We start from the raw sequence: 27,503 nt of genomic DNA on the forward strand, positions 1-27,503 counted from the left end.
ATACGTAGAAAATGTAATCATGTAAACGGCATATTTTTTCTCGTGTGACTGGGAAATGTGTCTGTACCACGTGTCAGCTCTGTCCGGTTCGTGTACATCATTTGGCGACGAAAACATTAAACGAAACCTCTAGTCTTCGTTGGTTCTTTCGGTAAAGTCACGTAGAATGAAAATAAGCTCTGTCGTCCGACAATGAAGCTCTGTCGTCCCGACAGTTCTGTACCTTTCACCTGAAGACGGCCGCTTGCGTTGTGGCCGAAACGTCGTGAGAATTTTATTGTGTTATTTTATTATTTTATTCTCATTATACGTGACTTTACCGAAAGAACCAACGAAGATGAATCCTTGCAGTCACGAAAGCTTTAAATCGAAACCTCTAGTTTTCAGCAGCGTTGCTCCGGACTGCCAAGCCACGTTCTCCCTCCATTTGCTGATTCTCATGCCTCACCCTCACCTGCTTAGCGGCGAGCAGTGGGCCAGCTCCTGCCTTCCTGTGCCATTGTTGTTGCAGCTGTGTTCAGCGATGTTAGGTTGAAATCGTGCATGCATTAGCTCTGTCTATCTGTCTATCCATCTGTACATCTGTGTCTATAAAAGGGGCAGAGTCATGATAACTTGACCCAGTATGAGTGAAACTCTAGTATGAAGTTGTGTTTCTGTTATGGATTTTCCCAGTACAAAATTGGGCACTTCGATAAAAGGGTTGTTCAAAATTTGGTGATTTAAAAAACCTGTGCTAAACGTGTTTGCTTTTACAGACAGTCGGATGATGTCTATAGGTGTGACATCATGCAATGGTGTCATCATGTGTGATGTGATCTCGCTTGGAACGTAATCTTATTATTGCTAGTTAATGCCTTTGAATAAGTATTGGGAAACATTACAGAATCTATGCATGCGTGATTTTTCTTCTTTTGTTTAAAACATTATGTAGCTCGGTAGACTCTATTGGCGATGGAAATTAGTATTAAGGCAGATTTACACTTCTGGATGTCAGAAGGTTGGCTCCGAATGGTGTTGGTGGCATGCAACCAAGCAATGAAACTGCAGTAATTGAGTACCAACTGTCTCTCTGCATGTCTCTTGGCGCTGCAAGAGCAGCAGTTTGCTTAGGGGCCTCTGTAATGCGTGAACCACCTGCGCTGGGGGCATTTCAATCGCTGGAAATCTAGCACACTATTAAACTGGGAGTGTGAACATGAGAGCATTTGTGCAGTGGGCAGTTGAGTAGACATAATTGTCCAATTTACATTGTTAATTAAGGCAACTTAGTGAAAGTAATTACCGGTTAAAGACTCTGTAAAATGTATAAAAATAATGGTTTGAAAAATGCAGTAGTGTGTAAAGCGTTATGGATGCATTGCATCCATTACACCACCAAACAAAACCACTCGACGATCCACGGAGGTGGAACTCAATCGCCGCCACTCATGAGGGGTCGGTGGGAATTGTGCTTTTATGGAAGACCACCTGTTCATTGTTTTGTATTAGAGGTAAGCGTGTCTGTTGAACTTCCTTCGCACCGTACATAGCTAACCGTGCTAATCGGAGGTGCGGGGGAAGGACAACCAACTAAACACAAGTGAAGTAATCCTTTGCAAAGTTCATGATTTCGATACGAATCAGACATTTGTCCTACCTCGTTCTGCCTTAAATCATAAAGGACGAGTGAGAAGACTACTCTACATAGTTGAGATGTGGTTCAGCTATTGGTGAACTGTTCATCGATGATATGCACTTTTATTATAGAAAAGCAAACTGTTAAAACTCAACATACTGCAACAGATTAAACATCTGTAGAACATTTGCGTGTAACGTTACAGGGAGTGGATCTCGGTAGCACACGCTCTTAGTGTAAGGAGTTGATGGACAGTAGAGTGAGAAACGGTTATAATGTTACTGCCAACATCTTAATTCCCCGTGCCTCTATCACACGTAGTGGCGTAAAGTATGGTTACTCCGACTCGTGAATTAGTCTAACAGCATTTCGGGCTCTTCCTGCTGAAATAGAAAATCTGTTTTCCAAGTTGTCTGGCTAGTGTGGAAGAATCGGCCCAAAACGCCTCTGGAAGGGCTCTAGAACTCGCTCGAAGTGAGGCTCTTCCATCAGCAGTGGCATGAGTGTCGTGGTAGTGAGATGTTAATTCACTCGCCTGGTATGCAGGAGGGCGTGGGTTCGATTCCAACCGTGACACCTGTATATTTGGAGTTTGCATGTTCTCCCCGTGATCGTGTGGATTTTTTTTCCAGGTCCTCTGGTTTTTTTCCCTCCAAATTTCGTATTTGCCTGCTACGCATTTCCACGTGATACGCCACTTCGTCGGGCTATCATTTGTGGTAGCCAAGTTGCATCTGAAATAGAGCTATATCGCTCAGTGGGCCTTACATGGTAAAATAAAAATGGTTTAAGAGTTCATCTTTTTTCACGAGAAAGCCATTGCAGGCCTGCACTCTTTAACCTCCTTACCATTTTTGCAGATGGGGCAGCACTGTTCGGGCTCGTACAGGGGGTTCACGCACTCCGGGTCGGAGCACTCGGCCACCACGCACGCCACCTCCCCGTTGGACTCGCACCGGCAACGTTCGCACGGGGACAGCTGGCACCAGGACAAGAGGCAGGAGCATCGTTGGGTGTTACATCGGCAGATTTCCAATGTTCACGGTCCTAGCGGATTTTTAGCCAGTAAATCGAGCAGAAACGGTCACCGCATCGCGCGCTTTCGGATGCGCTCCTGCGGCACCTCCGATTAGCACCGTTGGATACGTACGGTGTGAAAGAAGTTCAACATACATGCATAATCTACTGTATTACTGCTTGGCAGATGTGCTGCCAGACCTGGCCAACAGCTATTGCTTGTCTGTGTTAGTGTTTGATTATTGTAGATATAATCATCCATCGCAAGCCAACGTTACAGTTGATGTGGCATGGAAATTGCGTGCAATGTCTAGGAGTTGCTGCCATCGTGTGCAGTGTCAAGAGACTGGTGTTTGAGGCAGTGGTGGGCTGGCGGTGGCGGTAAGCGTGTGTATGAATGCTAAACTTTTTTCACACCGTACATATCCAACCATGCTAATCGGAGGTGGGGGGGGGGGGAAGGACAACAAACTAAATACAAAAAGCAGTTCTAAATAAATTAGTTTTCAATGTAGATTATATAAAAGCGCATAGCTCCAGTGGCTTCCTACTATCGGAGGGACGAGCGTTCCAGACGGCCGCAAAAGCGCATCTGAAATAGTACAATAAAAATAACTCGTCCATGAATAACACCAGAAACCACCGCTCCCCTTCTGCGAGCAACACCCGAGTGGGCATCGAGGTGGCACCCAAAAACAAGTGATCAAGGAAAGGCATACGGCCAACGGTGGGATATCGTCAGAGTATATGCATGGTGCCAGCACTGTGTAACACCTGCGCGAACTGACAGATTAAAGAGACATTGAGGCGTGGATGACAAACGGCATGCACCATCATCATGTTAATGTAAACGTTGACTCGATCCAAAATTATAGCCAGAAACCTGACGGTAGTGATGGTATATGTTTTGCGATGTTAAATTGCGCTATGCGATGCCCATCGGCCCTCAATGCTACATTTGTGTTGCATTCACCTCCCATCAGCTGCACTGTTCTATACGCCCGCTTACTGTACACCATTACCGTGAATTCAAATAGGGTGCATTAGCAAAGTAGATTAAACTTCGCTCAGAGCCACAGAGCAGCAGAGGTTAATGTGATGCATGCTATTCCGTGTCAAGCACGCCGCGTTTCATGTACTTTGCTCGGCTCTCAAAAGCGCAGTGTTCTGACAAGTCAATGTTCATGTTTTTTTTATTGACCTAACATCGCTTAATGGCTGAACTTTTTACATTAGCCAACAGTTTGACTCCATCACCCACGAACATAATGATGGTGGGATCGTGCACATGTTGTCGTCAACGTCGATCCATCCCGCAACAACAGCAACAACAACACACTTCTTCTTTGGTTCTTTCGGTAAAGTCACGTACAATGAGAATAAAATAATAAATTGATAAAATAAAATAACACAATAATATTCTCACGACGTTTCGGCCACAACACAAGCGGCCTTCATCAGGTGAAGGGGACGAGACTGTCTGGAGGACAGCGCTGGAGTGAGAAAGCCACGCTGAGATCACGACCTTTAAGCTGTGTGAGAAGAAACAAAGCGCCTTGACAAACGAATTAGTATATAATTTAGCATTAAAATGGCTGAGTGATTAGCTTGTGACTGGTCACAGAAAAGGCTATGTTAAAGTTAAAGCACATAGCCTTCACCTGATGAAGGCCGCTTGTGTTGTGGCCGAAACGTCGTGAGAATATTATTGTGTTATTTTATTTTATCAATTTATTATTTTATTCTCATTCTACGTGACTTTACCGAAAGAACCAAAGAAGATGAATCCTTGCAGTCACGAAAGCTTTAAATCGAAACAACACACTTCTTTAGAAATCACGAAAGTTGTCGCACCGGGGGCTCTGGCACTGGCATGCGTTGTGTGCGCTCTGGACCCCACACGTCGTGCTGCTGCTGCTGCTGTTGTTGTTGTTCACATTTCTCTAACTCCGTTAATCACGGGAGCGCCCCTCTTCCTTTCCGTTTGTCGCCGTTGCACGTTCTTATTTTTTCTTTCGAAAAGTTTCACAGTGCCATGAGATACGTGGGCATTTACCAACAGTTCCGCAAACATCGAAATCGCAAATCAAGCTGAAAATGGGCCTTGAAATGCGGTAAATACACTCACAAGTGAACAAAGCGTGTACAGAAACAGAACAATGCCCCCTGTGCTCTTGCCTTGTGACTGATACATCTCACTTGGCTCGATCTACAGCAGCATGTCACCTCTCCCCCCCCCCCCCCCCCCACTTAAGCTCCGCAAATGCGAATTTTGAGCGTCCATCTGCACGGCTATCTGAAATGCGGTGGGTTCGTTGGGTCAGATTGGAAATTGAGCTTCACGCATCACTGTCCCCCGACTCGCCTCGACGGGCTATGTCCGCTTAAACCGAACGTGACGGTGGGGATGGTTCAGACTGATAATGACGGTGATCTTGCAGTGGTTTACATGTCATGTTAAGATGCTGCTGTGCTCCGGCTTGACGTCCTGAGCACTGTGATTGTGCATAGCAGGCTGCAGCTATGCAATACACCACCATAAGCTGCTTGAGTGTTGTACATGTTCTGATTAGACCCGGGACAATTCGTGCAGGAAATCTGCATTCAATTCCTTTGATTCTGTCATGGACAGTTCTTGGGTAAATTACGATTCTTTCCATGGTGATTTCCACGTTAAAATCTCAATCCATTTTGCATGGTATTCTGACGGGGTATCTGCCATTAAAAAAAACGTATTTAACAGAAGGGATATTTTTTTTGCAATTCTACTGTGATCTCGATGTATCCGGAGAGTCGTGGCACACGAGAGCATTCGAGCACAGTGAATGCAATGGTTGGTGGGTCACGAACACATGGGCAAACTCCCTTCACGTGGCCAGTGAGGTACAGCAAATGTGGACTCCACTCGCTCCATTTGTATGGGATGTAGCGTTGCCCCATTGCATGCGTGCAATTTATCTGGGTGCTCCGGTTTCCTCCCACGTGGAACTACACCTTCACATGTGGAGGACTGCAGAGCCTGTGAGGAGTTTGGCACCGGCTTAGTGCCTTGCTGCTGCCTATTTCGCCTGCTTCCTCACCCCCCAGAATACTGTGCACGTTCCAAGTTTAAATTATTGTTATTAACCTAGCTTAACTAGGCTTCAATAATTGCTTAGCGTGGCTAAGCGCCACTCGACATTGCACTGGCAATGCATTGGCCAGATACCATCCCAATTCCGGAATGGCCTGCAGGCAAGATGGGAGGGCCTGTGGGACCGAGTCGATGATTGTGTTGTATGAAGGAGATATTCTTTATATGAACTTGAACAGATGTAGCGAGTCAACAAGTCGAAGAGGCGAAGTACAAATGAGACGGTATGGACGACGCCAACATTGCAGACAATGCAAATGCGATGATAAAATCGAGACAAAAAAGAAAGAACAGATTCTTAAATAATTGAGAATCAAGAATGGATTTCAGGATATGTGTGAGTGCATTCACCACCTTTGTATGAATGCATTAATATATATCGAGAGCATCCTTTCATTTTATAATTCAAAAAGCATATTTTTCCCAAAATATCACGTGATCTTTAAACCGCGATAAGATGCATTTTACGAAAAACTGACGAATGCTAGAAATAAATAATGATGCACCTGAGCATTGTAAAACTGAATAGGTTTAATGGAGGCAACCTTTAAAGTAGCCACTCAAGATTCAGCATGCACATTACTCTCAGAAAATTACTTCTTGAATTCCATCGCCTGCACGCACCATTTGTAAACTACGCGTGCACCATATAGCGCCACAGACGCTGATTGATGGAAACTATTTAGACAGCAAAGTTTGGTTTGCTGACATTTAGTGCGAAATGGAACAATTTCATGAACTACGGAACAAAGTATGGCCCCAAGCCACGGATTTTCCAAACGTGGCATGATCTCACTCAATTATTGAACACGCAATGCAGTCGCATGCAAAGCACACTCGCACGCCTACAATAATACCACACTCAAAACGCGCACCATGAACTCTGGGCGATGAGGTGGCACAATAGCTAAGCAGCTGAGTTCGAGTCCCGGCCGTGGTTAACATTAGTGGCGAGCCGTGACGGAATCAGTTCTGCAATATCCCGCGCACAAACCCGCACTGACCAGCATGGCCAAAAACAATGGTCAGACAACCCCATGGCACCAAACGGCAGCCAGAGGAGAGGATTTACGTTGAGGAGGGAGGTCGCTACAGAGATGTGGCGATGGCAGAGGTTCACGTGGCACGGGTGTGCGGTGGGTGGAAGCAACACTGAACCGTGAGGGAAAGCCTTCACCGAAACCATTATTCACAATGCCTTGTATTATTTATTTTAAATAGCTGTTATGTATTGCATACGCGTTATATATTCAATTCAGTAGAATTTAAAGTGCTTTATAAATGTCCGCATGTGCATTATAAAGTATTAAATGCACTCAACTGGAGGCACTTATATGAAAACAATGGGTATAGCACTTTAAATTACGGGGCGAAAATATCTTCACGTGATGTAATTATTTATCACATTATAAATGACCTTCGCCGAAGACAGATATATCCGTACCAGAGGGTGTTTATTGAAATGAGGTAGGTTAAATTTTGATTTAAAGCTTTCGTGACTGCAGTAATTCATATTCAACGTGACTTTACCGAAAAAACTAAGAATATGAGGTAGGTTGTTAAACTAATTATTCATGAGAGATGTATGCTTATACGTGATGACGATTATTATACAACATGTTATGTTTGTACAGTCTTGATGATAAAAAAAATCCAAAGTAAAATCATAAATTAGCACAGGTATAATTATGCACAAAGCCACACATTTAAAAGCTGCGATTTGAAAGTTGTTCATGCAGTTGCAATGAATAGTCATGAGCAGCAATGTTCACTCTCATCACGCTGCTTTTATCACGAGCAGGTTTCCAAGAGGTGAGAGTGGGGTAAAAAATAAAAAAAATAATTATCACTTTGAATAATAAATATCTCCATGTGTAATAGAATTAGCATAATTGTTGCAATACTATAAGCACATCAATAATTAAAAATGTAAAGAACAAATAGATCATTTATAATTGTCGTAATTACGTGAGCACTTTCTAAATGTGTAATATTAACGTGCACCATGAATAAATAAATGCTGTGTGGAATTGCTTCGACATCCCGTGCACATTGTTGATGCGTATATTTTAATTACCTGGGAAAGTTTCGGAGGTAATGTCAAACGTTAACTAAATTCAGGGTAAAAACAAGAAAAACAAGAAAAGATGCTAATATTAAAGTTCACATGAGCATTGAGCACTCTGTACCGTATTGTCATGCTGCAGTGGCTGTAATTGTTTGCACGTTGGATTGATAATCCAGCGATTGCTGCTTCGATTTGATCCCTGGGCCAGGCAGTTTATAAGCCACGCACACTTTTATTAAAACCGCCGCCTCTGTGCTCCCAGCAGTAAAGCAAAAAACCTCCCCGCGGTGGCGAGGTGTGGAGGAGGCCGTGGGTTCGATCCCGATCCTGGCGCCTGCACATCTGGAGTTTGCGTGTCTCTCTCACCGGAGTCGTGTGGATTTTTTTTTTATCCGGGTCCTCTGATTTTTTTCCCTCCATATTTATAAACACGCGTTTAGACTATTTGGTTTCTATACGTTTCCACGTGATAAGCCACTTAGTTGAGCGATCATTTGTGGCCGGGTCGCTTCTGGATTTACATCCAAGTGTGAATTCAGCGAAGGGTGCAGTCCCACAATTTCTTACTCACACCACTGCTGGGAGAAGGGCATCCATTAGAGGGAGTTCTAGAAAGCTTCTCGAGAGGTAGTTGACCTCCTCTTCTGGCCTCGTGGCAGCTCCGGTGGTGGGGATTCAGCTCGCCCCGGGGATTGACACAGGCGTAGGGAGGCGTTGCCGGTGTATCTGGGAAATGTATCAGATCCACATCGCCCCGCCGTTGGCATGCCTACACATCGCCCTGGCAACGCCCGCCTTACCAGCCCTGGGGCTGGTAATTCCTGGCAATTTCGTGATTATTGAACGGCAGTGTTTGGTGCGAACCAGTGGCAAACCCCGTAAATCATTGGCTTCTAGTTCATACAAAAAACTGCTGTAAATAGCCATGCTAGGGATATGCGAAGTGTGCCCTCAATGTATCATTTGGGAGCAACAGTGAAATTAGGGATTGCCTTATCTGTGCAGTGTCGTGAAGAATCACTCAGTCGGACACGTTGTTCCAAGTCACCTGCTTACACTTTATTACTCGCTCTTGCACCAGTTGCAGGCACTCCCATCTCTGTCTATACGGTCACTTTGTTAACCAACTTCCCCTATCTACTTTACACCTCGCTGGCCTGCCTGCAGCAGCTCTTCCTCTCAGCAGCTCCGCACTCACGGCTCCGCACACAGACAGCAGCTCACACTGAGGCTTCACACAGACAGCAGCTCACACAGAGGCTTGCACACAGCTGCTCACCCTCTGCGCCACTGCAACCTTACGTTGCACGTGCAACCTTACGTTGCACGTTCAACCTTACGTTGCACGTGCAACCTTACGTTGCACACGCGCACCTGCATGCCCTCGGGTGCCCTCGGGCAGCAGTGCGCACCGCGCATTTTACCACACTACATCTGTAATATAATTGTTAGAAATGGATTTGCGTGTATTGTTTTTTTTTAATATAAGTGTAATTTAAGCAAAACAACTGTTCGGTAGATTTGTTTGACGTGTATTAAATCACAATGCCATTGAAATGTGGCCGAGTGGAGGAGTGGCAGTGTGACAGATGCACAGAGGCACAGCCCAGCTGTTCACGCTCCATCACAGCCTCGGCCCTCCTGCACTTCCAGCTGACAACTTAACCCTGACATTACGGGATGTCGCTTGCTGGAGCAAGAGAGGAGAATGCACAGATGCCACAGAGTTCGCCAAAGACTGCTGCCGCTCGTTATTAAATCAGCGAGCAGCAGGAGTGAACGAACGACTGGTTCAATTCGAAATTGGATCAGGCAAATTGACTGTAAAACGCCGTAAAGTGACCTGATTTTGATGAGGTCACGTGCTGACTGGATTAGCCGATAGGTAAGAGGCGATCTCCTTGATTTTAACAGTGAAATAAATGGCATTACTCATATTCTTGACTGTAGAAAATAATCATAAAGCAGTACAGGGTGCTTAAAAAATACTGTAATGTTAACACTTACATGGGACTATCGTTTTAAAAGAACGGATAAAACACTGTCACATGATCAGAAATGTAATGTTAATAGCTTCAAAAAATCAAAGAGTCTCCCTCCCACTTGTTCGCCATCGTTATCACCACGTGCCTGGAATCTTCTCCAGGTGACCTCCAGGTGACCTCCAGGTGATCTCCAGAGCCCCGAGGCAGCCGCGCCACACTTCTCGTGGTATTGTTGCAAATTCTCCGAAGTGTTCACATTGTTTTGAAGCACCCTGTACAATCAAATTGTGTACCTATGGAGCGTGTAAACAAGGGTGGCCGAGTGACTCGTCTAATGCCGTGCCAGATCACCGAGCCGCCACTGCTGAGACCGTGGGTACGAATTGGGACGACCACCATGGACCCGAGCTGTCACGTGCTGCGAGTTGATGCTATCAGTTACCAATGATGACAGAGCCCAACACTGAAGATGATGTGTTCACTCTTTACAGAGGCACGTGCATAGGTGCACCTCCTGCTGTCGGTAAAGGGTGCAGCACTGCATGGACTTCAGAACTCAGTCTGTGACTTCATCTCGCAGCCGTTCTCTGACAGAATGGGTCTCTTTTAAACGTATTTGGCTTGACACCAATAGCACGGTTAAAATGTAATCGGGGGGGAATTATTTTTCTTATGAAGGCTATGGCTATGCAGGTGGAATGTTAAGGCACCCTTGATGGGCATGCAAACGTGAGGGATATTAAACTTGTTTTTGTTTTCGGGAGACTTCGTACACTCAACCACATTTCTAGTTTTCACCTTGAAGTTAATTGCAAATAAGAGCATTTTGTCGAAGTAAAGCTTGTTTTTTATATATTTTAACTATTTTTCTGTTGTTCGTTGTTATTCAAATGATGCAGGACAATAACTCCTCACCGAACACGGGGGTGACATTCTTGGAAATGCTGTTTTGGGGAAAACCCGAATGTGACCAATAAAAGGCATTATAGGAAATAAATGATCACCCCTTCCCTCTTTGTTTAACTTATAATTCTACATGATTTACACCCTTTTTCTTACACATACAAAAAAACATACACATAACATACATGGGAAGTAAAATTAAATTGGGACGTGAAATTAAATAACAAAGTGAAACTGACATTTTTTTCCTTGAACTTACAATCAACGACAATGGTGTGGGTGATGGTGACGGTGATGTTTTAACACGTAGGCTTTCGAGACCAATATTATCCATAATAGAGTTTTTTGGGGTAGATCACGTAAATATATAAATGTGTCGTTAAACCCTACCACCACCCGACACAGCCAACTAGCGAGGGTTGTCACGTAAACAGAACGTGCCAATTCGTCACTAGTGCAGCACACCGGTGTGTCGGAGAGCCAAGCCACAACATTTACAATCTGAGTACGACGTTTCACCAGTAATTACAACTAGCTTCATCAGGCAACAGCCAGATTTGTGAAGAAGTCTTACTCTTTCGTTCCTAAATAGATTGTAAATGTTCCTATATAGATAGTAAATGTTGTGGCTTGGCTCTCCAACACACCGGTTAGTGCTGTACCAGTGACGAATTGGCACGTTATGTTTACGTGACAACCCTTACTAGTTGGCTGTGTCGGTTGGTGGTGGTGGTGGGTTTTAACGACACATTTATATTTTGACGCTATCTAACCCAAAAATCTCTATTATGGGTGACGGTAATGTTGGCGGGGTGTGAGACCGCATGAGAGTGGTGGGGATGGAAGATGTGGATGAGATAGTCATCCGCAGAATCGACAAGCGCACTGCTTGCCGACAAGCGGAGACTGAGCAGCGTCAAGCCTCGTAGAGCCCAAGCATCACCCCCCGTGTTCCGGCCAACATATCTCGTTCGGTAACCCGTGTGTAACCGAAACACACGCTCCATAAATTTAGCGCTGGGCAAGGTATTACTGTTATTGCATGGTTGGTAGAGTGCGCTTAATGCAGTGCACTTTGAACCCGGCAATCTGAATTTGATTCGTGACTTAGCATTAGGAGTAAGTAATATCTGAACCATTCAAGGACACTCCCTTCACAAACCTGCACAGCATATGTGAAGTACTGTGTGGCCCCATGACTGAGTTTCTCCAGTAGGTGCTACATCTTACCTTCTTCAGGCTTTAGACTGTCTACTGGAAAATACCTCAGCACTTTTGGACAGCCATCTGAGAGTTGTGTAAATATATTCATGGCAGCATTTCACAGACTTCGTATTATTCCAGTATCAGTAGTCCACTTGAGCATGGTGGTATACAAAAGAGGCATTTATAGCCATCATCATATTCCACAAGTGAATAAACAGTACTGATTGGAAGCAATTGAAAATGTTCATAATTAGGGATGCGCAGGGCCATGGCAACAATGCTCCACTGCGTTCTAATGGACGGGATGGGTGTTTTTTTCTCTCTCTCCGATGGAAACAGCCACGTTGGCAGCAACGCTTATATTGTATTGCATTGCTCCACTGGGAGTGATGTGGTTACTTATGATAGCAATGAGAATATTTCATTGAAGTTCATTTCAGTTCCTTTACTTCAACAATTTGAGAATCCATTGACACTATTCATGTGTTGGCAGAAACGGAGTAAAGCTGTTTCTGCAAATATTTACGAAGAAAAAACCATCAACAGAGCAACTGGTTCCTTACAAATGTGGCTGTTTTGCCTAACCGAAAATTCTGGCCCGATATTTCTCATTTGCATGGGAGAGAATAAGTAAATATCTAAATGTAAAATTTTAAGGACACAAGCAAAGAGGCGGTGATTATCTCCACTGGTGTCCCTGAATCGGCGCTGAAATTCCACATTACAGTGGTGGGGACCAGAGTCTGTCCATAGGAAAACACCAGGGTTTAAAAATCTATATATTATGAAAGTATTTCAACGAAAGCAAATAATTAAATAGAGATATATACTCTTAACAATAAATATAATTATAATTAAATGACACTGTACAATTTAGGGATCCAACATTATTCCAATGATTCCGTCTCGTTATACTCGTTATAGAAACTGCGTCGTTCAGTGGTTACCTAAATGTTGAATTAAAAAACATCCACAGTTCATACTCTTAGTTTTTTCGGTAAAGTCACGTTGATATATATTTTATTATTTTGTTGTTTCTCTTCAACGTGACTTTACCGAAAAAACTAAGAGTATGAATTACTGCAGTCACGAAAGCTTTAAATCAAAATTTAAATCCACAGTTCAGTTTGTGAATCGATGGCTCGATTAAATGGAATAGTACTTGATTAAAATAACAGATGTGCGGTAGATTAAATTGCGGCATCAGAAATATATGGCTGCATGATGGTAGGATAAAAGTTAAAGAGGGAGCGTCTGCATGATCATCTCCACTCCAAACCCCCTGTATTTTAACCACTGGCCTGGTGGAGAAAAACAATAATCTGCTCAGCAATAGAAATAGAAAAAAATACAAGGACTCTAGTTAGTAACTAATCTAAACAAAAACAGACAGACTAAACAATGTTATAATGTATAACAATGCTGACACAACTGCTGGTGGAAGGGCCTCATGTAGAGAGGGAGCTCTAAAATTTACTCGAGAAGATATTTCGTCGACAATTCGAAAAGGCGTGAGTACCCACATTTTACCCCACTAAACATCACCTGCCGATTGACTAACTGTGGTGCATTTATACAGCTGGGTGGACACTGGAGGGTTTCAGAAACATGCCCATGTTATTTCAGCTGCCGCATCGAGAGAATTAACAGAATAAGTATCCTCTGGATCAAAAGTTCAGTGTGCTAACTGTTGCACAATGGCAGCACCCCTCAGAATACTAATTCGGCTAAATGTACAGTGTTATTGTAACGGTTGCATACATGTTGCCAAACACTTACAGGTTTGCCAATCGTTCAATAAAGTTGGTTCAAATAACAGACACGCGTCGCTTATGAAATGTTTCATTAAATGAAAGCATCTTATGTTTAAAGGCAAAACAATTGTTTGAACACGTGGGAAATAACAGACAGGGTTAAAGCTAATATAATCTTAGAGAAGTCTGTAGATTTATCAATGTTGTTAATTGCATTAGTACGGATTTATGATAAGCTGAATATACAAAGATTGACCGATGCAATTTTGTACACAATCATTCAGGAAAATATCTAGAATGAGAAAAAATATGACGGAGAGAGCAATTTAGAGAGAGCAATACGACTAAAATATATTATAACGGTGAGTGTTAAATTGGGTCTAAGCTATTAAGAGTTGAAGTTGGATAGATCAATATATGTTAACTTGGTAATCGTGAAGCGGTGTTATGATTGAGGGGATATGCTGTTGGTGGATAATTAGAAAAAAAAATGGTTTATTTCAAGAACGCATAATTTATCATTAAACTTTTTGAGACGTTAAAGTAAATATATTTCGCGATATAGGACTGTCCAAAAAAAGATTACAAGACATAACTGAAATGTGAAATTGCTTTTTTTAAGGTTATTTGGCCAGGTGGTGCCGCGGCAGATAGGAGGCCTCGTAATTGGAGTGTCACGATTTCAAATTCTACCCGCGAGTCCACTCAGCTCATCATCTCTCGAGAGTGCCACTTTGTGGGAGGTGAGCACTGGTAACTTCATGGAGAGATTGGCCCCAAGCACAAGGATGCAGAATTGTACCGCTGGCCCAGGGCCACCAATGAATATTACCCACCACTACGCTGTACATTTTATTGCAGCATGGTGCTACTCTGAATTTTGACTCACATAAAGGTATACCCAAGAATGTATCATGGAAGTACCATATGAACAATTCTACCTGTATTAATGTCAACAGTTTTAATGAAAACAATGATTGTAGTTGATTCAACAGTAGATTTGGTTTAAATATAATTCCTAAAGAGTATCAACTTATAGAAATAGGTTTTACCCTTTTAACTGGCACAAAAACTGACACCTTTATTCAAGGCATCATGTTTCAACTTATTTCATTTATATACAGTATTTTCTGCAGCAGCACATAAAGACACACCATGCACAAATATTACATCTTTATATTTTGGGTTGCCTCCTCCTTTCAGGAATTAAGATTCCCTGTGCATTGCATAATTTATCGACTTCAAGCCCAGCGGTGAAGGCACACACCTTTTGTAATCCAGCACTGCGGAGGTAGCGAGGTGCCATAGCCGATGTGGCATCACCTCAGTTGTCAGAAGGCAGGAGAGAAACAAATTAAGACTCCACCTGTTCCAGCTGTTTGGGATAGAGTGTTTCCCCCTCGCACGTGTGGGTCTGCTGCCGGTGCAACGGCTTCCTCCCCACATGATGTAAACACTCATATTGTCTGATAACACCGCAATATGCATAGAGGGCTGCGCATCTTGGGTGATTGTTTGACGCCGGCTGACCGCATGGCTGCCGTCCCACTTCTCCTTGGTCCCTCCTCTTGCCTGCCGAGTCATTCTCTGTCTCTCTGTGAGAGTGAGCGAATATGGTGCGCGTTACAATGTGACATTATTATTATTATATTCTTGTGACTAGCTGGAGGTTGGGAGCGGGAGTGTTACGGGCGGTCGTTGAAGAGACATGCAACCTAATTGGTAAAGATTTGAACCCTCAAGGGATAGGGTGCATCCTTATCAGACAGGATACCCCAATCATATCATTTTTGGCAGGAAATCTGCCACATTCAATTTTTTTTAATTCATCTGTGGCAGATAATACAATCAGTCCGCATTGCTTAACCATGACTGTTTTGGCAGGAAACTGAATGTCAAAACTGGTCCAAAGTTTTCTTATTTTAAACAATAATTTCGAAAAAAAATCACTTCACGAAGGCTGTAGGGCCAATGGCATGTGTAAAAAAACATACTCTTGTTGTTTATGCGGTGACATGGATATGTAAAGGAGGCGTATTGTCTGAGTATTTATTTGGCTACTTATGTACTCCACAACAACACTAATGGTAAATTGTGGACTCGTTCATGCATTTCAGTTTCAGTTTTCAGTTTCAGTTTAATTTATTTGGTATAGCCCTGTGAGCCATTCGGCTCTTGAATCAGGTGCAACCGCAACAAACAAAAACATGAACAAGAAAACATCTTAAAGTGACTATGTGAGTGTGCAAACAGAAAATCCAGAAAAAAACAGCTAAATATTCCAGAAAAAGCACCGTACACCAACGCTATGTGCAAAAATCCCAGTGGGATGCAAGTCAAACAACAACCACAAGACAAATTTTGATTTAAAGCTTTCGTGACTGCAGTAATTCATATTCTTAGCTCTTTCGGTAAAGTCACGTTGAAGGGTAACAATAAAATAATAAAATAATAAAACATATATAAAACAATAAAAAATTCTCACGACGTTTCGACCATAACACAAACGGTCGTGTTTACCGAAAGAGCTAAGAATATGAACCACAAGACAACTTAGATGTCCTTAACTTAGATTAAGGCCATCAGTCTAACTCTGTACTACAACAAACAAACATGGCCAAATGAAAAAAAACTTTTCTAAATCACCAAAATAAAGCCATAAAAGCAATGTAACAGTGATCATAGGAACTGTGACCGAATTTTCACAAGAAACGACAGAAGCTACCCGCGAATGAAAGAATCACGTCAATATGTTGAGGCATGACCGCTGAGGAGCATGAGTGGGTCTGGCAAACCCTTCCACCCATATCCCTGTAGACAATCTTGAACTACATTCAGAAGATTTGTGGTAGAAAGTCCACCATAAACGTTGAGTAAATCTTAGCGGCCGTCCATAAATGACGTCACGCACCTTGGGGGGGGGTCAAACATTTGTGACGATGTGTGACGAGGGGGGGGGGGGGGTGAGAAATGTGACGTCACATCAAAATGCGCAACTTTAAATAAATATAGACAACACGTTCTACTTAATTAAATAGACTTTTTAATAAATGTTTTCTCCTACAACATCAGAGTGCAGCGGCACATTAAATACGCACTACAATGACAATAGTTTAAAGCGATTTGAAGCATGTTTTATATATTTTTTTTTGGGGGGGGGCAGAGCTTTGTGACGTCATATTTGAGGGGGGGTCTGACTTTTTGTGACGCCATGTGACGAGGGGGGGGGGGTCAAAAATCGTCCAAAATCGCGTGACGTCATTTATGGACGGCCCCTTAGCTCATGAATCGCGATCATTTGTGACCAAACGGACGCATACACACAACACATGTTATGACGCAATTGTCGAAGATGATTATGAAGAAGGCATAGATGAAGAATGATGACAATGATTAAGAGTATGCTGACAATGATGACGATCATCGTCGTATATTGACGTCAACACACGTGTGGCTGAGTCTCCTTGCTCCGCCTCCAGCTACTGATTGGCTCCTGCGTCTGGCGTGGAATGGTGACTCCGCCCATTATTTCGGACCAGTTGGTGACAATCGCTGTACATCATCAGAATATGTATTTATACTGCAGCTGAAATAACTTGGGCGGATTAGACTGTTACAATAACAAGAAAAAGCACAATACTAAAAACACGATAGTAGTGCAAAGTACAGGAAAGGTAAACAAATTACCCAAACACATAAATATAAAACTAAACCATCCCCATCTCACCAGGCAAAGCCCACTGAGGTATTAACTCATTCTGCAAAAGCAATCTGGCTACATACTCTTTGGTTCTATTGGGTAAAGTCACGTAGGTGAAAATAAAATAACAAAAAATCACGACAGTGCTCCAGACAGTCTCGTCCCTTCACCTGATGAAGGCCGCTTGTGTTGTGGCCGAAACGTCGTGATTTTTTGTTATTTTATTTTCACCTACGTGACTTTACCCAATAGAACCAAAGAGTATGGATCCTAGCAGTCACGAAAGCTTTAAATCTAGAATCAATCTGGCTACCACAAACGAGACCTCAACAAAGTGGCTTATCATTTGCATACGTGCGAAAAGCCAGCACCAAAGTGTACATACATTTGAGACAAAGCCTCCCAATAATTATCGTTAAGCTCCGGGGATTTGGTATTGTAGCGACAGAACGTGAGCCTATGCATGCTTTTGCAAAGTCTCGCCAGAAGAAGAACCCTTTCCTCAGCACCCGGGATTGCATTTCATTGTTCGCCCTGCGTTAGATTCACGTCCAAGATGTGCCAGACATGTTTAATCACTCTCACGTTCTCAACGTTATTCCTTGGGTCTTAGTCACGTCGATAGGTTGAAAGAAAATAACAAAAAAATACGTTTTTTTGTTCCTCCTGATGACGACCCCTTGTGTTGTGATCGAAACGTCGTAGTTTGTTGATATTTTATTTCAACCTATCTACGTGACTTTACCGTAAGACCCAAAGAATATGAATTCCTGCAATCACGGAAGCTTTAAGTCAAGTTCTCAGCCCTGTTCACATGCATAGTCGGCTGTGAAAGCCAAAATCCTGAAAATGTATAATCATACTGTACAACTCTATCCTTCTACTGCTGCTCTGAGAGAATGTTAAATGGGAAGGCGATGAAGGAACCGGGATTTTCTATACGCAGGGTGATGAGGTGTGAGTCTTGTACGTCACTTCTGGCACTTAGAGGAATTGCGCCACATGCAATTTAGCCTTAAAGAAAACTGACAAGGCACCGCTTTGCGTATTCACCAATGAGTTTTAAAACGTGCCAATTCCCCCTGAAGCAAAGCTGCTGCTTCTGTGATATATTTTCTCACTCTTCAAATACTTTTATAATTTTCTGGCAAAGCCTAGCTGAATGTTAAGACTAGTTTTGTTGTCAGTACTGCATTCCGCTTGAAATAGTTCGCCAACCACTGCAGTATTTTTGCCACCATTAAAAAAAACTGCCATCGCCCTCAAATACAAAGTGTTGAATCTTTCCCTAAAGTTATGATTTTCATTATTTCTATGCTTTTATTTAAATCAGACGACCGTAGTTTCCAATTTTATCTCAATTTAACTCGTTGCATTGTCCAAACACGTGCAGTAAACACTGAACCGAGATTAACAAACCGTAGACGGAGCCTCGGGTAATAATTTTTCTCCATTAGAAGACAAATTGAAAGTGCATGAATCTGCCGTTTGAAAGTGTGCATTTAATCCATATTTAGGTATTGTTAGATCCATAGTCGCATTGCAATGTCCGACTCATTCGCTCTCATTGAGATAAATGACCCAAACCTGCCCGTTCACATCTCCACAGACGAAACGTGCCGTGTGGTTCGCTGCCTGGTTCAACCACGATCCAAAGCAGCAACGGGGGGAAATGTAAATAAATAAATATAGGCAAGTGAAAAAAACAACTTCTGTACGTGCTTGTGTACTTAAGTCGATTACATTGTAACATATTTAAATAAAAAAAGTGCAAAAAATGGCATAAAAAGATCTTATATCCCACCAAAAAAATGTAATACAAATCTCATCCCTTGTGTGTGTATATATATACAAATGTTATATACATTTTTTTTATTAACATACAACCTTGTAAGCAATGCAGTGTGTTACTATCGAGTATAGTGTATAGTAGTGTGGCTTGTGTACCTGCGTTGACAGATGTATATCATAAAGAAATGTAGGATTATCACGTGCCACTGGTTCACCGTCACAGTGTTTGTGAACTTTACATCTTTTTAAGCAGTAAGCCCAATTCAAGTTTTAAAATTGAGGGTTACGGTTCTAAACAACGCTGTTTAGAATTGCAGAGCATTTCCCTACAATCGTGATATTTTAGCGTTGTGCGTCTTGTTGGCTAACACGTAGTATTTGTTACGCACATTAAAGCCTGTCTTTGCCAGGCAAACTTTTACAATACATATAATTACCATATGATTTTTAACAAAAAAAATGTTTTATCTACGATCAGACACTCACAACTTTTCCAAAAATGAGTATTTTTCCGCACAAAAAACTGAATTTGTTGACGGCTTGTTATAGTTAAAGACTGACCCATCGGCATCCGCTCAATTTAAAGATTCCGATTATTTATGAGAAAGTACAAAAAATCATTAACGTATTACTCTGTGAGGGGAAGCTTTCAACGTTTTTCATTAAATAACACTTTAATCCGAAATATCTTCAAAACAATAAAATATGCTTCTCGCTTTTATTTTATTTTCTGTTGAACGCTCTATCAAACGGTTTCTGAATGATACGCACATACATGCTGATGGGGCACTTAATTTCAAGATTCGGGTGCTTAAAATAAAATAAATCTCAGATTTTTGTATTTTCCTGTTGTTTGTATCATAAAAGCTACCAATGTACCAAGTCTCAGCATTCTAATTTGTCGGGAAGTTCCCTTGAGGCTTCTGAGACATTCATATTAAGGTATTTCTTTATATAGATTCTAAAACAGCTCATGCAATATTTCAGTTTGCTCTACGTTTATCACTATTTCATATCTTTGCAATGCCACCAAGACCCGTAACGTCACCGGCGTTGACCGATACTTTGACAAAAATCGCATGCAAACTCCTGTTACTGCTTCCACCGTCGACTTCATGCACATGATGGTCGCATCAAGCGTATTTACTGCTCTGGATGACAAACTAGGGGATCGCGAACATCGACCGAGGCTCGTCTGAAATCACCGCCCAACCGGCTCAACCACCGGTTGTCCCCATGTGTAGAAATGCATGCAGGACTCTCGGGTGGAGTGGAGACACCGTGAAACGTCGTTCCCATGTGCTTCGAGCACAAATTCAACCCAGGCGCGAGGAAGGCCGAACAGAGCAATGTGTGCACGGTGTTTGTCATGGAAAACGCACGCGTGAAATTTCCAGCAGTGCGCTTTCATTACGTGTACAGACTGTGCACGTGCACAGCAGCCCGTGAGCCAATCCACTGCTGGATGAGGGACTCCGCAGGCTCTGCAGGTCGTCGTATTTTGACCATACTTCACCACGCCAGTCTTTGCGGGTTGAAGGCGAGGAGCAGAGAAGTGGTAGCATATAAGTACCGTACAACCCTCTGCTACTCACCACGTGATCCCACAGCCTGTTTGTGTCTAGTGGTCACTCGGGTTGTTAAAATAGATATTATTGTTTTTGCATTGCTTGTAACTGCATGCGAAAATAACTGGTGGGTGGCAAGAACCACACGCGGCCACCTTTGTCTCCCTCGTGGCGATGTTCACACACCGCACCAGGTACTCATTTTAATGCTGAGTCGACCTAGGGGAGGCCCGAGACCGGTTCAGAGATAATCGTCACCGATGTTGGCCGTGAGAGGGGATCGAACTCGGGTCGCCGGTTCAATAGCACAGCGTGGCGCTTGCCACTACACTCCCGCTCCCCACCACACACGTACACACACCACACACGTCACACACGTACACACACCACACACGTACACACACACCACAGACACATCACACACCATACACGTACACACACACCACAGACACATCACACACACACCACATACGTACAAACACCACACACCACATATACACCACACACACACCACACACACACCACACACACACCACACACACACCACACACCACACATACACACCACACACACCACACACACACACCACACACACCACACACACACCACACACACCACACATACACACCACACACACCACACACAAACCACACACACACCACACACAACACACACACACCACACATACACACCACACACACACCACACACACACACCACACACACCACACACACACCACACACACACACCACACACACACACCACACACACCACACATACACACCACACACACACCACACACACACCACACACACACACCACACACACCACACACACCACACACACACACCACACACACCACGCACACCACACACACACACACCACACACACACCACACACACACCACACACACACCACACACACACCACACACACCACACACACACACACCACACACACCACACACACCACACACACACCACACACGCCACGCACACCACACACACACACACCACACACACACCACACACACACACCACACACACACCACACACCACACACACACCACACACACACACCACACGTGCTCCAGGTGACAGGCACGAGCGCGCGCTTGGGAGCGACGCGCAAAGCGTGACCGGAGCCAGCTATAGAGACACGACTGTTGCTATTGTTTTACTGATTTACAACAACAACAACACCCCTATAAATTATTATTAACTCGTTGAAACGGGAAAATGAATAGCAAACAAAAAAAACAACGGCGAATCCAAAGAAAAGCGACAATTGAGATTGGATATCTGTTCCAAACCTCAAAACTAGCTCCAACTTTAGCACTATTCTTAAACTGACCTCATCATTCACTCCTAACGTAACGCTAGACGAAATAACGAAAACGAATCATATTTTAAATACTAACCCTATAAGTAACGTTTATCCGAATGCAATAAAGAAAACCTGCCCATACCAGTCATCTCAAGAGTCATCATTAGCCCTGGAAACACAACCCGATCCACAACCCCCCAAACGTACATTAACTCTAACCTCAACAAAAAAAACACTAAAACTGTTCAGAAGCGTAACGACCGTAACCATTATTCTAACACTGCCCCGAACATTAACTCTCTCCATAATACTAACCCTATCTTGAAAACTCGCCCTTTTTGTAACAACGGCTGTATGCATACTCTATGTTGGACTTCTTTGGCACCGTACGCAGCCAGCCGTGCTAACCGGAGGTGGGGGGGACGACGACAACAAACGACTATAATCCTTCCCCTGACACTAACTCCCGATTCTGACGCGAGCCCAATCACATCATCCCGGGCCGTACTCCCAACTCATCCTGGTTCTCATCCCACAGCTGTCACCTGTCACGCATGCGGCGTGTGCCTTGGTGTCCCACACTCCCATTGTCCTTCCTACCCTTCTCCCCACGCATCTCTCATCACCCCGCTGCAAGGCAATCCCACTGCTCCTGCTCATCCTCCAGCTGAGAGGGACTGCCATACTCAAGGCACCCCACGTCGCCATCGCCCCCTTCCTTTGGCTAGATTTCGTATTTGATGCACAGTCAACATCCGTTCTTGCACTGTCGCACCATCGGGTTTAAAATGCCTTCCTTCCCCTTGGACTGAAACCTCTCAAAAATCTCGTCCGTAACCTTCCTTCCATCCAACACACGCGTCCCAGCGCACACCGCCTCGGTCTGCACATCCGGAGCCTCCAAGTTGCTGCCGATGGTGGTGGTGGTGAATAAGTGGCGCGGTGGTTCTTTCGCTGCTCGATGGACCCGGAGACCTCACTCACGGTGACGTCTGATCCCCTCCACGTCGATGCCAGCGTCAAGGGACGTCACGCGACCTGATGCCGCATGGGAGATGCCTTCATCCAGCATGAGAGTTACAAAACTTCAGCAGCGGGTGACTTAGATGGTCTACACATTCAAATTCCGCGCGCTTCTTTATGTTGGTTGTCCGAATATCTCGTTGACCCGTTTCAGCAACACATTCCAGACATTACTCCCCAAAGACAAAGCTCCCCCGTTTCTCGCCTTGTTGGGGCAAGTTAGAACAGACTGTTGTTAGCGAGCACTCATGAGGACCGGCGCGGCCGCATTTGCCTGCCCGGTGGCGATGGAAACCACACAGACACATCGCCACGGGGAGATTCGTTTGAGGCTGAGTCGACCCAGGACCGGTTCGGATAATTGTCACGGGTGTTTGTGGCCCTGAGCGGGAGTTGAACTTTGGTCGCAGGGGTTCGTAGCGCAGCGCAGCGCGCTAACCGCTACACAACCGCTACCCCACACAAAAACAAAGATCATCCGTCTAGACTTAACAGACTGTTGGGGCAAGTGCTCTTAGAGAGCACCTATGAAGGCCGGAACGGCACACGAGGGGGTGGCGATGTTTTTACGCACCGCACCAGGTACTTATTTGAGGCTAAGTCAACCTAGGGGAGGCCCAGGACCGGTTCAAACAATCGTCACTGCTGTTGGCCGTGAGCGGGCATCGAACTCGGATCGCCGGGTCTGTAGCGCAGCGTGGCGCTAACCCCTACACCACCGCTCCCCACGCACAGAGACAGACATAGACACACAGAGAGAGACACACACAGAGAGAGACACACACAGAGAGAGAGACACACACAGAGAGAGACATAGACAGAGAGAGAGACACACAGAGAGAGACACACAGAGAGAGACACACAGAGAGAGACACACACAGAGAGACACACACAGAGACAGACATAGACACACAGAGAGAGACACACACAGAGACAGACATAGACACACAGAGAGAGACACAGAGAGAGAGACACACACAGACATAGACACACAGAGAGAGACACACACAGAGAGAGACACACACAGAGACAGACATAGACACACAGAGAGAGACACACAGAGAGAGACACAGAGAGAGACACACACACATAGACACGACTCCCAGCACCTGCTCCGCAAGAGCCACCCACCGTGAACTCCTGCAGGATCGCGTAGGCGTGTCCCTGGTGCTCGCACTCGCTGCGGGGCTCCGCGCACTGCGGGCAGCAGCCACTGCGCTCCACGCGGGCGCAGCGCGCCTCGGCGAATCGCGGGCACTCGGGCTTGGGGCACACGGGGCCGTCGGGTGTGCAGCGGCACGGGCACGGCGAGCGACCCGGCCAGAACTCCTCGCCGAGTCCGTACACGAAGCCCGTCTCGTCCAGGCAGCCCTTGCCGCGGTAGTCCTCCATCTCGTAGTCCTGCGGCACGGCCGACGGGGACGACGGGGAGGGTGGCCACGCCTGGTAGCCGGGCTCTGCCGGGTACGCGAGGCTCGACAGAGGCCCCTGCGGCAGCAGCAGCGGCGGCAGCAGCAGCAGAAGTCGCGCGGCCAGGCGTGGTGGTGCAAGCGTGGGTGTCATCGTTGTACTGTACTCTCGTCTGCTCCTGGCTGTGGTCGTGGCCACTGTGAGATGCGCACGCCGCTTTCAAGTCACTTTTGTGGGTAGCGGAGCAGCCGCGCGGAGGAGGAATGAGTCCTTCTGCTGGAGGGCTTGGGACCCCCTCGCGATACAAATGCCCGAGTGCTCCTCTTTAGTATTCCGTCCTGCTTCAACTCGAGCAAGCCCGCTTGCGCTCTCGCTCGCTCGGGTTTTATGTGTGGTGTGCTGTGTGTGTGTGCGTGCGGTGGGCTGTGTGTGTGGTGTGAAGTGTGTGTGTGTGGTGCGTCTCTTCCGTCCACTTCTTTTTTTCCCTCTTTAGGAAGCCCAGTTATTATTATTATTCGTACAGAACGAGGAGAACGGGTGACACTTTGCCGCAATTTGGTGCGCGCGCTTCCTTAAGCGGCAGCGGCGATATTGATGATCTCAGCCCGAATGAACGGCGCCTCGAGCGAGACGTTGCGCTCTGTGTTGTGGCTTGGACCGGTTTTCGTGATCATCCTGATTGCCACTCGCAGCGTGTAAACTGCCATAGGAGCGCAGGGTGGTAGCATCGAGTAAGATGGCAACGCGCCAAACAGTCGTCTATGTGAATAAACCACGTTCTTTACAGAAATCGTTTTACGTTCTTAATTTTTTTTGAACGTGTTTTCCAAGTTGCACGCTATGATTTCGATACGAATCGATTGATTCGTATGTACTGTAATATTTCAGAACACACTAGTTGTATTTTATTAAATTGTCACATGACACGGTAGACTTGCTGCTGTTGCTTATAGCGAATATTTCAAGAACACGACAGCCCTCGAAATCCATTGATGCGAAGTCATCACGTGCGTCCACGTGATGAGTGAAATATAAATGAAGGCTAAGAGTAGCTCTCACGTGTGTAATTGTACCTCCGGTTAGCACGGTTGGCTACTCCCAAAGAAGTTGAACAAACATACATTAACACAAAGGTTGACGAGTCTCCTGCACATCGGTGAAAAAGAGCTTCATGGCTTATCATATTTTCATTCTGAGTTAAAGTATGTAAAATTGTATTCGCAGTCTGGTAAGTCTGCGCTCGTGTTAAAATCAGTTATGCATATGATTAGTCCATCGAGATGGGTCGTCACTATAAGCCTGTAATTAAGTATGTGTGAATAAAATAGTATATATTAATTTGTACTCAAATTACCAAGTTATATAATGTTACACGTTTGATTCTGACCCACACTCATGATGGAAGCATCGTCTGTAAGTGCTTTATGATTGTGTATTTAGCTCTCCTGTGTACATTATTAAAGCTGCGATCTTATGATTGTTAAAAACGGAATTTCATTATGGCCTCCGCTCTAGTTATCTGAGATGCATATTGACGTGCGACCTCAATGGCCCAGCCACGTGGCTTTGGGGAGAGTCAATTGTAGGAACGTTAATTCCATCTTTCTAGTGTGAAAATAGGGATGAGGGAACAATGCATGCACAGACTATTGTGTTGTTTAGTAATGTGTGTCCAGCTTGTAACTTGATAAGAGTTATGAAGAATCTGACAGTCATGCAGCAACCTGTGTTGTCATTCACTGGTTGTGATGCCTCAGTCCATAAAACTTGATCCATAATAGAGGTTTTTTGGGTTAAATATATAAATGTGTCGTTAAACCCGCCACCACCCGACACAGCCAACTAGTAAGGATTGTCACGTAAACATAACGTGCCAATTCGTCACGAGTACAGCACTAACCGGTGTGTTGGAGAGCCAAGCCACAGCATTTACAATCTGAGTACGACGTATCGCCAGTAATTATAACTAGCTTCATCAGGCGACAGCCAGATTTGTGGGGAAGTCCACCTGTTTCGTCCTGAAATAGAGGCGTAGATGTGTATTGTTGTTGTGTTCTCTATTCCCTGGCTCAGTGTTAATGTTGTACTGCAGTCTGTTCTACAATTTTACCACCAGCGTATGTGCACGCATACAGTATGCACGTATGTGTTCTTCTATAAAAGCACTGGAATTAGATGATCAGCCTGGCTCTGCATGTGTCATTGGAGGTTCTAGGTTGACTTACCTGGATAGCTGTGCAACGCAGCACAGAGAGAGGCCCGGATATCACTGTTTTAAGACACATTGCTTCTTCATTCCAAGTCTACCCCATTTACTTTCTGTAAACAGTTGATTAATTTCTGGTTCTGGATTAAAAAAAAATGTAATCCTTTTAAGAATGTCATAAGCGACCATGTCTGGCTGCTCAACTTAAATATTAAGCAGCTTGTAGTCGGTACAGTCGCCTTCAAACTGAAAGTGTCCTTGTACAAATATGGATGTTGTCGGTGCTCTGTTAGCAGCTATGAACCAGTGGTTGAAATTCCACATTCTCATGGCAGGAGCCATCAAATGGCTGAACTTAATTACTTGACCCCAGTATATTGATAGGCTTGGGACTACCCTGACATACTATTAATTACAGTCATTAAATTTGTTTAGGCTATTTAGACTTCAATTAAGGTATTAAATAATCCATATCGCATGTGATCATCCATATATTATGACACGGTTAGAGATTAAGCTTCTTAATAGTGTCAGTATTGGGTTTTTTTCATTATGTTGTAAGTTAAACAATTATGAGCACATCTGACCACCACTTTGTTAGGTGGACCGGTACCAGTGGTGTCAAGATCGGGCCCTGGAGGAGGCTCGTGAAGGACGCGACTGGGCAGTTGGAGGCAGTCGCCCTCCAACAACAGAGGAGGGCAGAGGAGCGACGCTCACAACAACGAGCAGAGTGCTGGGTGGATAAAACGCAACAAGTTGGCACATTTGGGAGCACATGTGGTGCATCTGCCA

General features: G+C 44.5%; 1 protein-coding gene across 1 annotated transcript in view; it reads right to left on the minus strand.

Annotated features, from left to right (window-relative positions):
* LOC116940822 (von Willebrand factor C domain-containing protein 2-like) overlaps window positions 1–25,161 on the minus strand; it is a 31,330-nt gene extending 6,169 nt beyond the window's left edge. The window contains exons 1-2 of the mRNA XM_032951047.2: window positions 24,224–25,161; window positions 2,468–2,597 (exon numbers count right to left, since the gene is read on the minus strand). Coding sequence (XP_032806938.1) covers window positions 2,468–2,597; window positions 24,224–24,655 — 562 coding nt within the window. The 5' untranslated portion in view covers window positions 24,656–25,161. The remainder of the gene's footprint in view (window positions 1–2,467; window positions 2,598–24,223) is intronic.
* Between the last annotated feature and the right edge of the window lie 2,342 nt (window positions 25,162–27,503).

Source organism: Petromyzon marinus, chromosome 10 (assembly GCF_048934315.1).
Source record: "Petromyzon marinus isolate PM22_M1 ecotype Great Lakes invasive population chromosome 10, UKy_Petmar_22M1.pri1.0, whole genome shotgun sequence".
Taxonomy (NCBI): Eukaryota; Metazoa; Chordata; class Hyperoartia; order Petromyzontiformes; family Petromyzontidae; genus Petromyzon; species Petromyzon marinus.